The sequence below is a fragment of the Ostrea edulis genome, chromosome 6, assembly GCF_947568905.1.
Source record: "Ostrea edulis chromosome 6, xbOstEdul1.1, whole genome shotgun sequence".
In the NCBI taxonomy this organism is placed as follows: domain Eukaryota; kingdom Metazoa; phylum Mollusca; class Bivalvia; order Ostreida; family Ostreidae; genus Ostrea; species Ostrea edulis.
Genome location: NC_079169.1, coordinates 55,228,827 through 55,245,066, shown reverse-complemented (window position 1 = coordinate 55,245,066; position 16,240 = coordinate 55,228,827). Strand labels below are relative to the sequence as shown.

At 34.9% G+C, this 16,240-nt stretch overlaps 1 protein-coding gene across 2 annotated transcripts in view; it reads left to right on the top strand.

The window, feature by feature from the left end:
- Positions 1-16,240, top strand: part of LOC125646508 (uncharacterized) — a 46,562-nt gene that overhangs the window by 24,618 nt on the left and 5,704 nt on the right. Inside the window, exons 1-3 of one of the 2 annotated variants that reach the window (XM_048872839.2) lie at positions 2,371-4,247; positions 12,832-13,020; positions 13,408-13,612. In XM_048872839.2, the coding sequence (XP_048728796.2) occupies positions 4,169-4,247; positions 12,832-13,020; positions 13,408-13,612 (473 nt within the window). In that variant the 5' untranslated portion in view covers positions 2,371-4,168. Of the gene's footprint in view, positions 1-2,370; positions 4,248-12,831; positions 13,021-13,407; positions 13,613-16,240 lie in introns of those variants that run through there. The other variant, XM_048872841.2, reaches the window with a different exon arrangement.

The following is a 16,240-nucleotide window of genomic DNA, read 5'->3' as shown; positions in this document are numbered from 1 at the left end:
TGTACTTTCCATTTATTTAACAAAACATTCTAAAAACACACCTATTATTTATTATAGACTGAAATTACGGTCAGATTTACAACCAAATTAGATTATGAGTGAATTTACACGTAGTTCTCTCTTATCCGATTATTATCAAACTTGCAGGAAAGCATCTTGCATGAAGATCGCAAGTTTAAATGCGAAAGGTTAATGGTGGAAAACTTTAATATTTTGTTTACAAGATATTAGTAATGTATTTAACAGCAGGAACAGTGTTTTAGGAATGTACTTCTGATAGAGTATATTATTCTTGACCTGTTACATGTGTAGATATTTGAGACAAAGAGTGACTTTGTTTTAACAGTAATTGTTGAATTTAAGAAATCATTGGTGTACATTGATGAATTTCCCTTGCAGGGATTTTTGTATGTTTTATTTCCTGGGAATATCGCTTGTTAACATTTTCAATTATATATCAATGTCTTTCATGCCTAATCACTAATTTATTGACATCAATAAAGAAATAACTGACCTATCAATGTACTTCGTTTTCAAGTTTGTGACGACATCGGGTAGGATAGAGCCATCCATGACGGACTCGGATCCATTGAACGGATTTATTGTATTTATGAATCTATTTCTCTGCTTTCCTCTTTCATTCACGATAAAGATCCCTCCCTGCTCAAAGGCCGCAAGTGGCGAACATAGGCCTAAATTTTGCAGCCCTTCACCGGAAGTTCGAACCCCTCTCTTGCCATGGCCGTGTCAAAAAAAGACGTAATACATAGGTAGTGATTGCTCCTTCGCCAAACGCTCGGCATTTAGAAGTGAGAATCACGGGTCTTTCGGATATGACCTTAAAAAGGAAGGTCCCGTGTCGCGGCAGGCATAGGCACATAAATGAATACTCAGTGCTACGGACCTAAGTATTAAACATAGGTCTAAATTTGTGGTACTTCCCTTATAGCAGGTGACGTCTCAATTTTGCAAAATTCCCGACAGGACGTAAGCAAACAAATAATTAACTTTGACCCAGATGCCAGGGTTGTACTGCAATAGGGGTTTAAAGGGGCATGAACACGGTTGAGCTGAAAATTTTATTTTTTACATTTTTATTGTTTACAATGCTTAATTAACGTATTTCTATTGGTCAACCAGAAATTGAATATCAGTTTTTGAGTGACAATTGAGATACAGCACTCACAATTCAATGTTATGTAAACAAGGCTCGTGCCATGTTTTTGTTTACATATAGATTGCTTAATAAAAAAAATAGCATGTTTAAAACAAAATGAGATGTGCTAAACACTAGAAACTATTAAATTATGTTCAGAATTAATTGGTGAATTATAAAATCTGCTTTAAACGAATGTTTAGTGGTATATCTAGGCTATATGTAAACAGAAACATTACATGAGTCTTGTGAATTGTGAGCTCTGTATCTCACATGTACCTCGACAACTAAGATTCAAATTTTTGCTGACCATTAGAACTACCTTAGTTAACCATTTGAAACATTAAAAATGGAAAAATAAAATTTGAAACTTTTCACCTCAAATCTTGTCAATGCCCCTTTAATGTTTTATGTCAGGGAATTCTTTTAATTAAACTCTTATCCCAAGAACCACAAGGATTAGAATTTGAAAAATGTTAGAATGATTTGCAAGCATTCTTGTGTAATATAAATTCAAGGTTGTTTAAACCATGATCCCTGGGCCAGGACTGAACCACACTTTGGATTTATATAGGAATGTATAGTTTACTGTAAATCTTCTCAAGCGTACAATTTGTCATATTGATATGCAAACACACTAGGCAATGTACTCACGAGTTTGTTTAAAACATGGCCCCTGGAAGTAGGTGTTGAAAAGTTTAACTGAAAAATTATGAGAGAGTACTTTAGAATTTTTCTCAAGAGTTGTCAAACCAGTGTGGAAGCTCTGATTCAAATTAATTTTCCCAAGGCAGAGGTGGGGCCGTAATGGGGTTTTTACGTTTTACATAGTAATATGCATCAGCTCATGTAAGCAATGTGACCCTTGGGTCTCTTGTTTAAATCTTATTCATTTGATCTATACTCACCACAAATAGTTTTCATCAATGAGACACTAGATCACAAATTGCATCAAAGTTCAACATTGATTTTAAACAGGAAAGTTTGTTTAGAAAGACAGTATTCATTTACTTTGAAAATACAGCTCATTTAAACTAGATTAAACCCAATGGGAAATACACGAAGAAGTGATTAAAAACCAAAACTTGGTAAATTTATATTCTAGTATGTTCATAAAACAATTAAGGCCACCAGCTAAAGTCTGGCCACCAGCCAAAGTCTGATGAAGGTTTTTTTTTTTCACTCCATAGGGGAAGGCAATTCTTTCACTTTTTTCTTCACTCAGTTAGGGAAAATAATTCTTTTACTTTCTTCACTCAGTAGGGGAAGGCAATTCTTTCACTTTTTTCACTCAGTAGGGGCAGATAATTCTTTTATTTTTTCATCCCATAATGGAAGGAAATCTTTTTACTTTCTTCACTCAGTAGGCGAAGGAAAGCAAATTCTTTTACTTTTTTCTTCACTCAGTAGGGAAAGATAGTTCTAGTACTTTGTTCACTCAGAAGGCGAAGATAATTCTTTTACTTTTTCACTCATTAGGGGAATATAATTCTTTTACTTTTTTCACTCCATAGGGAAAGGAAATTCTTTTATTGTCTTTACTCAGTAGGGAAAGATAATTCTTTTACTTTTTTCACTCCATAGAGGAAGGGAATTCTTTTACTTTTTTCTTCTCTCAGTAGGGGAAGATAATTCTTTTACTTTCTTCACTCAGTAGGGGAAGATAATTCTTGTACTTCCTTCACTCAGTAGGGGAAGATAATTCTTTTACTTTCTTCACTCAGTAGGGGGAGATCATTTTTTTACTTTCTTCACTTAGTAGGGGAAGATAACTTCTTTTTTTTTTTTTTTTTTTACTTTTTTCTTCACTAAGTATGGAAAGATGATTCTTTTACTTTTTTCTTCGAAAATTTAGCTTCCCTTTAATCTGTACCTGGTGAAATATTGTAAAATAAACAATATTGATATTTACAACCAAATTAACACAATTAATATCATTAATGGAAAATGGAGGGAAAGAAAACATGACATGAACTGTACATTGGATATTATAAGATATTTTAAGACTTCAGTTGTAATATTCTTTCACAATGTCCACGAGTTTGTATACCTCTGTATCACCTTTTCCGTAATATGATAAATGTCCACTGCCGAATTTTTGGGGACTGCTTGGTGGTAACGGAGTTGTATTATTCGTGTTCACTAGTGCATATGTACAGGTACGTTTGTAATGATCCGTGGGGTCTTATGAAATAGTATTCAATAAATTATGATACTGACTTAGCTCCGGGCGATCCTCTGGTATATATCTGTGTATTATATACACTTGTTACTTCCCTAATGTAAACAGATGGTATCCATTTCCTCGTGATTTAAAATAATTTCTAGGCCATATAAAATATTTTTTCAATATCTCCGCGTAATACTCCTGGGATCCTAGGGGGTTTCTATTAATTAACCATCTGTATCGGCATGTGTCTTAGAATATGCTGCATAAATGCATCGGCTTCCTCAACGGCGGGACAATTGGGATTTTGTCAGTAATTCACGTATTTCATTAGTAATGCGAACTGTTAGAATCAATAAACTCTCGTATTACTCATGTTGTTCCCAGACCGTCGAGTTAATGAGAGCTGGAAGACTCGAGGAAAATAATGTAGAAACATTTTATACAACGAATCCGTGTCCCTCGATCAATCCACTTACAGTCATTGGATGAAGGAAGTGAGATGAGCGCGAGAGTTCATGTTTTATCTCATCTTGTAAATTAAAGAGGCTGTGATCTCCTAGCGAAGCACGACATCTATTGATTGGACACCGGTTCTGGAGACATTTTGATTCCACGTGCCTTGAAGACCTGACAGTTTCTGTATTTACGAGGATCAGTGATCAATACATGCTGCACTGATTTAATCTGACTGCAGACAATATGATCTGTTAATTAAAGTCGATTGTGATTTTATACGTCGATAATACTCAGATATTTGCCAGCGATTAAATCGTTGATAGACTAGTGTGTATATTGACAATCTGCGATACCGATACGACACGAGGGACTCCAGGACATGTAGGATGGGAAAACATGTCTTTCTATGGAGCGCAATTTATTTTCTTAATTTGATTCTGTTGCCCCAGACTGAAGGAGCTGAAGGTAAGTACCATGTTTTTACATGATTAAACTTAGTTTTACCAGCAACAAAATGAAATTGTTGTAAAGCAAATAGCCAGATGTGAACACACTTCTCGCATTAGCAGATGCTGAATTTTAAAATTTGTTTTATCTCCGGCGGAAGTGAATTCTGTCCCAAGAGAAATACTACTGTAGCCACACGCGGGAAGCTGATGGTTTGATAACTATCAATTTCCTCTTGTAGTTAACATGGTAGCAATGTTATCGATTTTTCGGTATTGACAAAATTTGATACATGAATATGAAAAATGATGTTAGTAGTACGGCTTTACACAAAAGGCTCTTGACTGACCTAATTAGTGCAGAGTGGAGGAAGTTGGCCATCGAAGAATCAGAGGAAGACACCAAAAAACAGTATAGCATTCAAAACCTTTCAGTAAACTTAAATCTATTGAATTGCAATGAAGAAATCAGTGAGAATGTGGAACATGTTCCCTGTTTTAGCATAAACGATTGTCCCCCTCTTCGCCGTTCGGTTAATTCTGCTTGATGATTCAGGTCAATGATAATGAAAATTGACAGCTTAAATCTGCTTTTATTAAATATTGCATTAACGTACCCACTGAATCATATGTCAGACAGTATTTGTATTAACAAGTAATAAGTATGGAGAGGCCATAAAAACTTCTTTTCACGTCTTATTGTTCAATATTACGAACAAGAGACCATTGATATCATTTCAAGTGTTTAAATAAGAAATAATTACGACCAATTTATTCATACATTTTGTGAATATTAGCGAAAAACTAGCAATAAATTTCTTGCAGACGTCGTCATGGTCATTAGGCTTTGACAGTCGCATATCAAAAACGGATGTCAATGTTTCTCAATGAAGCCGGTCTATGTTATATGGCGCATTTGTTATTTATTAAGAAACTCTAACTGTCCAGCTGTTGAAAAATTTGTTCCATGAAGATACAACACGAAATAACATTTAGTTTTTGTGACAAGCAGCATCTGTTGATATCGGTAATCTGATGATATTCTACGTAACATGACAATTGCCCGGCCCCCAAAAAACATTTTCTTAAACAAGCTGGTTCTCGCTTTCACTTCCGTACATATCAGAAGTTCTTTGAAAAATTTGACATCTGTTTCAGGAATGTAAGATGTAAATCGCACACATGTTAAAGATTATCTTAGAGGAACCGTCGCCATAACTTACAGTGCAGTCTCTGTTAAGTGTATGGAAAAGGCGGCTAAAGATAAATTTGAAGGTCTTCTTGAATCATTAGGTACATTTGTAACATATTTCAGTACATCTGTTTTGAGAGTCTGTAATTGTTAGAAACATGTTACTTTTATAAATGACATTTTACGGGGTAGGGACTGAAAATTGCCAAATTCTCACTCTAGGCGCAGAAAATAAAAGTCACAGACAATTCTATATTGATTGATATGAAATTGTTTAACTTTCCTTTCGAGAATCTTTCACTCATATGGAGACATCAATATAACCGGTGAATGGCTGCAAAATTTAGGCCTATGCTCGGCGAGTACGGTCTTTGAGCAGGGAGGGTTCTGAGGACCTATTCTACTCCGGCTTCCCGTGGGAAATCGGATACCAGATGATATATAATGTACCGTATTACGGAGTTTTCGCGATAATCTAATTTTCGCTGTCTATTCGAGTATTTTTGAATCGCAAACAATTAAATTCGCATAAAATTTACATCAACTGTGTACCATATTTTACAAAATATGAAAAACTCTGAGTAGAAACTTACCACCTCAAGTGTAGTACTCATTATCTTAAAAGGTGGTCAGATGTTGTCACTCTGTATACCTATTAACTTGTTGAGTTATCAGTACAAAATTGAAACCTGTCAATTTGCAAGTCTAAAATTCGGGATATTTTCGCAACATTTGTGATATGCAATGAAAACCATTATACAGTAATAGTGGACGTGAATCAAACTGAGCTAATCATTGGCACACGTTATACAGGTCTCTATCTATCATTGTCACACGTTATACAGGTCTATATCTATCATTGTCACACGTTATACAGGTCTCTATCTATCATTGTCACACGTTATACAGGTATATATCTATTATTGTCACACGTTATACAGGTCTGTATCTATCATTGTCACACGTTATACAGGTCTCTATCTATCATTATTACGTTATACAGGTCTCTATCTATCATTGTCACACGTTATACAGGTCTCTATCTATCATTGTCACACGTTATACAGGTCTATATCTATCATTGTCACACGTTATACAGGTCTCTATCATTGTCACACGTTATACAGGTCTATATCTATTATTGTCACACGTTATACAGGTCTGTATCTATCATTGTCACACGTTATACAGGTCTCTATCTATCTTTGTCACACGTTATACAGGTCTCTATCTATCATTGTCACACGTTATACAGGTATATATCTATTATTGTCACACGTTATACAGGTCTGTATCTATCATTGTCACACGTTATACAGGTCTCTATCTATCATTATTACGTTATACAGGTCTCTATCTATCATTGTCACACGTTATACAGGTCTCTATCTATCATTGTCACACGTTATACAGGTCTATATCTATCATTGTCACACGTTATACAGGTCTCTATCATTGTCACACGTTATACAGGTCTATATCTATCATTGTCACACGTTATACAGGTTTCTATCATTATCACACGTTATACAGGTCTCTATCATTATCACACGTTATACAGGTCTCTATCTATTATTGTCACACGTTATACAGGTCTATATCTATCATTATTACGTTATACAGGTCTCTATCTATCATTGTCACACGTTATACAGGTCTATATCTATCATTGTCACACGTTATACAGGTCTCTATCTATTATTGTCACACGTTATACAGATCTATATCTATCATTATTACGTTATACAGGTCTATATCTATCATTGTTACACGTTATACAGGTCTTTATCTATCATTGTCACACGTTATACAGGTCGATATCTATCATTATCACACGTTATACAGGTCTATATCTATTATTGTCACACGTTATACAGGTCTCTATCATTGTCATACGTTATACAGGTCTATATCATTGTCACACGTTATACAGGTCTATATCTATTATTGTCACACGTTATACAGGTCTCTATCATTGTCACACGTTATACAGGTCTGTATCTATCATTGTCACACGTTATACAGGTCTGTATCTATCATTGTCACACGTTATACAGGTCGATATCTATCATTGTCACACGTTACGCAGGTCTATATCTATTATTGTTACACGTTATACAGGTGTCTATCATTGTCACACGTTATACAGGTCTATATCTATCATTATCACACGTTATACAGGTCTCTATCTATCATTATTACGTTATACAGGTCTATATCTATCATTATTACACGTTATACAGGTCTATATCTATCATTATTACGTTATACGGGTCGATATCTATCATTGTCACACGTTATACAGGTCTCTATCTATCATTATAACACGTTATACAGGTCTATATCTATTATTGTCACACGTTATACAGGTCTCTATTTATCATTATTACGTTATACGGGTCGATATATATCATTATCACACGTTATACAGGTCGATATCTATAATCTATCATTGTCATACGTTATACAGGTCTCTATCTATCATTATTACGTTATACGGGTCGATATCTATCATTATCACACGTTATACAGGTCTATATCTATCATTGTCACACGTTATACAGGTCTGTATCTATCATTGTCACACGTTATACAGGTCTATATCTATCATTGTCACACGTTATACAGGTCTATATCTATCATTGTCACACGTTATACAGGTCTATATCTATTATTGTCACACGTTATACAGGTCTCTATCATTGTCACACGTTATACAGGTCTGTATCTATCATTGTCACACGTTATACAGGTCTGTATCTATCATTGTCACACGTTATACAGGTCGATATCTATCATTGTCACACGTTACGCAGGTCTATATCTATTATTGTTACACGTTATACAGGTGTCTATCATTGTCACACGTTATACAGGTCTATATCTATCATTATCACACGTTATACAGGTCTCTATCTATCATTATTACGTTATACAGGTCTATATCTATCATTATTACACGTTATACAGGTCTATATCTATCATTATTACGTTATACGGGTCGATATCTATCATTGTCACACGTTATACAGGTCTCTATCTATCATTATAACACGTTATACAGGTCTATATCTATTATTGTCACACGTTATACAGGTCTCTATTTATCATTATTACGTTATACGGGTCGATATATATCATTATCACACGTTATACAGGTCGATATCTATAATCTATCATTGTCATACGTTATACAGGTCTCTATCTATCATTATTACGTTATACGGGTCGATATCTATCATTATCACACGTTATACAGGTCTATATCTATCATTGTCACACGTTATACAGGTCTCTATCTATCATTATCACACGTTATACAGGTCTCTATCTATCATTGTCACACGTTATACAGGTCTGTATCTATCATTGTCACACGTTATACAGGTCTCTATCATTGTCACACGTTATACAGGTCTCTATCATTATCACACGTTATACAGGTCTCTATCTATCATTATTACGTTATACAGGTCTCTATTATTGTCACACGTTATACAGGTCTCTATCATTGTCACACGTTATACAGGTCTCTATCTATCATTATTACGTTATACAGGTCTCTATTATTGTCACACGTTATACAGGTCTCTATCATTGTCACACGTTATACAGGTCTCTATCTATCATTGTCACACGTTATACAGGTCTGTATCTATCATTATCACACGTTATACAGGTCTGTATCTATCATTGTCACACGTTATACAGATCTATATCTATCATTATTACGTTATACAGGTCTCTATTATTGTCACACGTTATACAGGTCTCTATCATTGTCACACGTTATACAGGTCTCTATCATTATTACGTTATACAGGTCTATATCTATCATTGTCACACGTTATACAGGTCTGTATCTATCATTGTCACACGTTATACAGGTCTCTATCATTGTCACACGTTATACAGGTCTGTATCTATCATTATCACACGTTATACAGGTCTATATCTATCATTATCACACGTTATACAGGTCTCTATCTATCATTGTCACACGTTATACAGGTCTGTATCTATCATTATCACACGTTATACAGGTCTCTATCTATCATTATCACACGTTATACAGGTCTCTATCTATCATTGTCACACGTTATACAGGTCTGTATCTATCATTGTCACACGTTATACAGATCTATATCTATCATTATTACGTTATACAGGTCTATATCTATCATTATCACATTTTATACAGGTCTATATCTATCATTGTCACACGTTATACAGGTCTATATCTATCATTATCACACGTTATACAGGTCTCTATCTATCATTGTCACACGTTATACAGGTCTGTATCTATCATTGTCACACGTTATACAGGTCTATATCTATCATTGTCACACGTTATACTGGTCTCTATCATTGTCACACGTTATACAGGTGTCTATCATTGTCACACGTTATACAGGTCTATATCTATTATTGTTACACGTTATACAGGTCTCTATCTATCATTATTACGTTATACGGGTCGATATCTATCATTATCACACGTTATACAGGTCTATATCTATCATTATTACGTTATACAGGTCTCTATCATTGTCACACGTTATACAGGTCTCTATCATTGTCACACGTTATACAGGTCTCTATCTATCATTATTACGTTATACAGGTCTCTATTATTGTCACACGTTATACAGGTCTCTATCATTGTCACACGTTATACAGGTCTCTATCTATCATTGTCACACGTTATACAGGTCTGTATCTATCATTATCACACGTTATACAGGTCTCTATCTATCATTATCACACGTTATACAGGTCTCTATCTATCATTGTCACACGTTATACAGATCTATATCTATCATTATTACGTTATACAGGTCTCTATTATTGTCACACGTTATACAGGTCTCTATCATTGTCACACGTTATACAGGTCTCTATCATTATTACGTTATACGGGTCGATATCTATCATTATCACACGTTATACAGGTCTCTATCTATCATTGTCACACGTTATACAGGTCTGTATCTATCATTATCACACGTTATACAGGTCTCTATCTATCATTATCACACGTTATACAGGTCTCTATCTATCATTGTCACACGTTATACAGGTCTGTATCTATCATTGTCACACGTTATACAGATCTATATCTATCATTATTACGTTATACAGGTCTATATCTATCATTATCACATTTTATACAGGTCTATATCTATCATTGTCACACGTTATACAGGTCTATATCTATCATTATCACACGTTATACAGGTCTCTATCTATCATTGTCACACGTTATACAGGTCTGTATCTATCATTGTCACACGTTATACAGGTCTATATCTATCATTGTCACACGTTATACTGGTCTCTATCATTGTCACACGTTATACAGGTGTCTATCATTGTCACACGTTATACAGGTCTATATCTATTATTGTTACACGTTATACAGGTCTATATCTATCATTGTCACACGTTATACTGGTCTCTATCATTGTCACACGTTATACAGGTCTATATCTATCATTGTCACACGTTACACAGGTCTATATCTATCATGTTTACGTTATACAGGTCTATATCTATTCTTGTTACACGTTATACAGGTCTGTATCTATCATTGTCACACGTTATACAGGTCTCTATCTATCATTGTCACACGTTATACAGGTCGATATCTATCATTATCACACGTTATACAGGTCTCTATCTATCATTGTCACACGTTATACAGGTCTGTATCTATCATTGTCACACGTTATACAGGTCTATATCTATCATTGTCACATTATACAGGTCTCTATCTATCATTGTCACACGTTATACAGGTCTATATCTATCATTGTCACACGTTATACAGGTCTCTATCTATCATTATCACACGTTATACAGGTCTATATCTATTATTGTTACACGTTATACAGGTCTATATCTATCATTGTCACACGTTATACAGGTCTATATCTATTATTGTCATACGTTATACAGGTCTCTATCATTGTCACACGTTATACAGGTCTCTATCATTATTACGTTATACGGGTCGATATCTATCATTATCACACGTTATACAGGTCTCTATCTATCATTGTCACACGTTATACAGGTCTGTATCTATCATTATCACACGTTATACAGGTCTCTATCTATCATTGTCACACGTTATACAGGTCTGTATCTATCATTGTCACACGTTATACAGATCTATATCTATCATTATTACGTTATACAGGTCTATATCTATCATTGTCACATTTTATACAGGTCTATATCTATCATTGTCACACGTTATACAGGTCTATATCTATCATTATCACACGTTATACAGGTCTATATCTATCATTGTCACACGTTATACAGGTCTATATCTATCATTGTCACACGTTATACAGGTCTATATCTATTATTGTTACACGTTATACAGGTCTATATCTATCATTGTCACACGTTATACTGATCTCTATCATTGTCACACGTTATACAGGTCTATATCTATCATTGTCACACGTTACACAGGTCTATATCTATCATGTTTACGTTATACAGGTCTATATCTATTATTGTTACACGTTATACAGGTCTGTATCTATCATTGTCACACGTTATACAGGTCTCTATCTATCATTGTCACACGTTATACAGGTCGATATCTATCATTATCACACGTTATACAGGTCTCTATCTATCATTGTCACACGTTATACAGGTCTGTATCTATCATTGTCACACGTTATACAGGTCTATATCTATCATTGTCACATTATACAGGTCTATATCTATCATTGTCACACGTTATACAGGTCTCTATCTATCATTGTCACACGTTATACAGGTCTCTATCTATCATTGTCACACGTTATACAGGTCTATATCTATCATTGTCACACGTTATACAGGTCTATATCTATCATTGTCACACGTTATACAGGTCTATATCTATCATTGTCACACGTTATACAGGTCGATATCTATCATTATCACACGTTATACAGGTCTATATCTATTATTGTTACACGTTATACAGGTCTATATCTATCATTGTCACACGTTATACAGGTCTCTATCTATCATTATTACGTTATACAGGTCTGTATATATCATTGTCACACGTTATACAGGTCTATATCTATTATTGTTACACGTTATACAGGTCTATATCTATTATTGTTACACGTTATACAAGTCTATATCTATTATTGTTACACGTTATACAAGTCTATATCTATCATTGTCACACGTTATACAGGTCTATATCTATCATTGTCACACGTTATACAGGTCTGTATCTATCATTGTCACACGTTATACAGGTCTATATCTATCATTGTCACACGTTATACAGGTCTCTATCTATCATGGTTACACGTTATACAGGTCTATATCATTGTCACACGTTATACAGGTCTATATCTATCATTGTCACATGTTATGTTTTTAGTTGGTATACTAATCTTTGCGGATGGGGTCAGCGTCCATAGGGCTCTCTTAGATGGGACTCAACATCACGTGCTCCCACTCTCTAACATCCGAAAGGCCAAGTTCTTGGAGTTTGACCCGCAGACCAAGCAGATATATTGGGCGGATATCGGCAGCATGGAAATTTGGAGGACGGACCTGTGTGGGGAAGGTGATTTATAGTAATGTGTGATAAATTGGGTTGTATATATGAATATCATGGTGCTTAGCGCTCATAAACATTAATTGCAGATATGTTCATAAGCATATATATATATATATATATATATATATATATATATATATATATACACACAGACACACACATATATCACACACAATTCTTACGAGCACTAAACATCCTGATATTCATATTTTTCTGAAAATTATTAAATCAGATCAGTTCTCAAAATGTAAATTGAAAACGTATTGTGTAGCATCATATGCTATTGTTAATTTCTCTTAACTCTTAATATTTCTACAGGTAAACAGACACTAATTTTATGCATGTGTGCCCTTCAGACAAGTTAATTATTCAGTAACGTATTTCCCGTTACAGAGCAGCAGCGTGTTTACAGTCCTAATGCCACGTCATCTACCTACTTCATCAGCCTGGCTTTGGACTATGAAGCTCGAAAGATTTATTGGACTAATACTGGAAATGACATCATAGAGCGTGTCAATCTGAATGGAAATGAGCATATGGAGATAGCGAGTGAGGGGATAAGCTCGCCGAAAGACCTGGAATTAGACATCAACAACGGGTTGGTGCCTAAGAATTAGATCTAACTTTTCAAATTTTATCATTGCTTTGTCTGTCATTACAAATTCACAATGTCAAGGTCTTTTGTCAACTTGTGTCCCTATGGCAGTCGTAAGTGAACACAGAACTCCTTGCTAATAAAGTAAAATCTGCCTAACCCGACACCCGTGTAATCCGTACCACTGGATTTTCAGTCTGAATTTCATATTTTCATTGGGTTTTTTCTTTTACAGTTTATTCCGACGATAGGAACAAGATTTAATTGTAACGGGCAGCGTTAAGGATGGTCCTTAAACGCCCCTCCCCCCTTTTAATTTTTTTTTGTCTTTGTGTTACAGCATGACCATTCAACTTACATTCTGAATTTTTGTAGTATATGCCTATGGTGTCAATATCTGTCCAATTTTCTCATAACAGATTTAGGGATCATTTAAATATCTGCCAATCAAAATTAGACTTGCGTGTATGTGTATGTAATTTTGACATTGCTACTAAGTAGAGATTCCAAAAACATATCTGCTACCTATATTTCAAAACATTTCCTTGAAATCTCAAAATGCTATAGATCGATACCCGATGAAAGAGGTTTAAAAGTACAATGCGCGCGCATTCACACGCATCTATGGTTTACATCATTCATTAGGCATTTATAATGAAAACCTACAACAACAAATTGTTGTTCTTTTTGCCTTTGATTAGAAAGTTATGACCATTTTAGTACCGAAAATGAAAGAAAAGCAATACAGGTGCATGACGCAGCACTTTTGTTGATGTCATATAACAAACGTTTGCATCATTTACACACAGTGTGAATTTCATAATGTTTCCATCATACATGTATAAGAAAGTTATGGTGATTCAGATTGTAAAGAGTACCAAGAAACATTTAATTCATACAACTTTTGATGAAAAATAAAAAACATTATGGTCCTTCAAAGAATGAACGTTAAAATGATGATACACATGCAAAAGATGATACACGTGCATACAGACCGCCGCGGTGACCTAGAGGTTAGAGCGTTCATCCCGCATGCGGAAGCCCAGCTTTCGAATCCCGACCGTGAAAGAACTAAGTCGTGAAAATAGGTAGTGACAGTTCCATCACGAAACGCTCGACATCAGGTGTGAATGTCATGGGTCCTCGGAGATGACCTTAAAAACGGATGTCCCGTGTCGCAGTTGGTGATCAGGTCTTCCAACAATATGTTTGAATTCTCATAGGTACGATTTGTGCTCCTTTATTAACTGATCTTGCGAGGCTGAATTTATTCAAAAGAAGAAAAAATTATCTTGCTGTGGCCTTCAACTCGACATTTAGATATACATTGTATCGACAACGTTTTATTTATTAACAATGATAAGTTTTATTCATATGTCCATTCGATATATCCCAGTGAACTCAAAATAGAAGACACCATAGAGTCCTTCACATCTGCTTCGTACTTATATTTTTATCAAACATAGATGTAAACGGCAAACTAACAAATCAACTTTATGACAAACGGGATGACTACAGCTTCTCTATCAACAACTTCTCATATTTATGTAGCATATTCCATTATCACCTGCATAGAGTGTTTATGTCTCTCAACTGATTCGTTACGCAAGAGCTTGTGCTGCGTATGATCAGTTTTTAAATCGAGACAGACTAATGACAAGCAAGTTAATATTACAGGGGTTTCAAAAGTCTCGTTTAAAGTCAACATTTCGCAAATTGTATGGTTGTCATAACGATCTAGTTTGCCAATACAACCTGCCATTGAGTAAAATGCTGTTTGACGTGTTTCATACCAATTGTTAGGCCGTTCTTTACACACTGATTTTGACTACGAATTACTCCGTTTACCTGATCGAGATATAGGGCTCACGGTGGTTGTGACCGGTCAACAGGGGATGTTTACTCCTACTAGGCATCTGATCCAACCTCTGGTATGTCCAGGGGTCCGTGTTTGCTCAAGTCTGACTTTGTATTCCTTATAGGGGTTCTTAGATTGATCACTGTTCGATATCTTCACCTTTTCATTGTAGCACACCCGCGTTTCGATTTGACCGGCAATTTGTTCTACAACTTCAATTAACAAAGGGAAACAACTTGAAAATTATTTCAAAAGTTCGAATGTGCAGAGTAGTTTGTAATGAAAATGTGAAGATAACGAACAGTGATCAATTTCAAATCCTATCAAGAATCCAAAATTGAGAGTAGGGCAAACACGAACCTTTCGATCAGGTAAACGGGATAATCGGATTATATGTAGATAAAATCCGTATCCAAAGAACGGCTTAAAATTGGTATGATTACGTCAGACAACATTCGAGCTAAGAACGAGTTGTATTTACAAAGTAGATGATTAAAACGACCATAGAATTTGTGAAATACTGACTTTAAACAAGAGTGTTTTAAAGCTTTTTTTCAGTAGTCCGTCTCTGTTTAAAAATTTTAGATACGCAGAAATTGCACTCGCATATCGAAAGAAAAATATATATATATCATTTTGATCTGCAGACATACTGCAAGATATCGGACACAACTAAACGAACGTTACATGTATTTCACATTCTTTCTATATAAGATCCTCTGCTAAAAGATTTCGGATAATTTCGTATTTCATGATATAACATTAATAATATT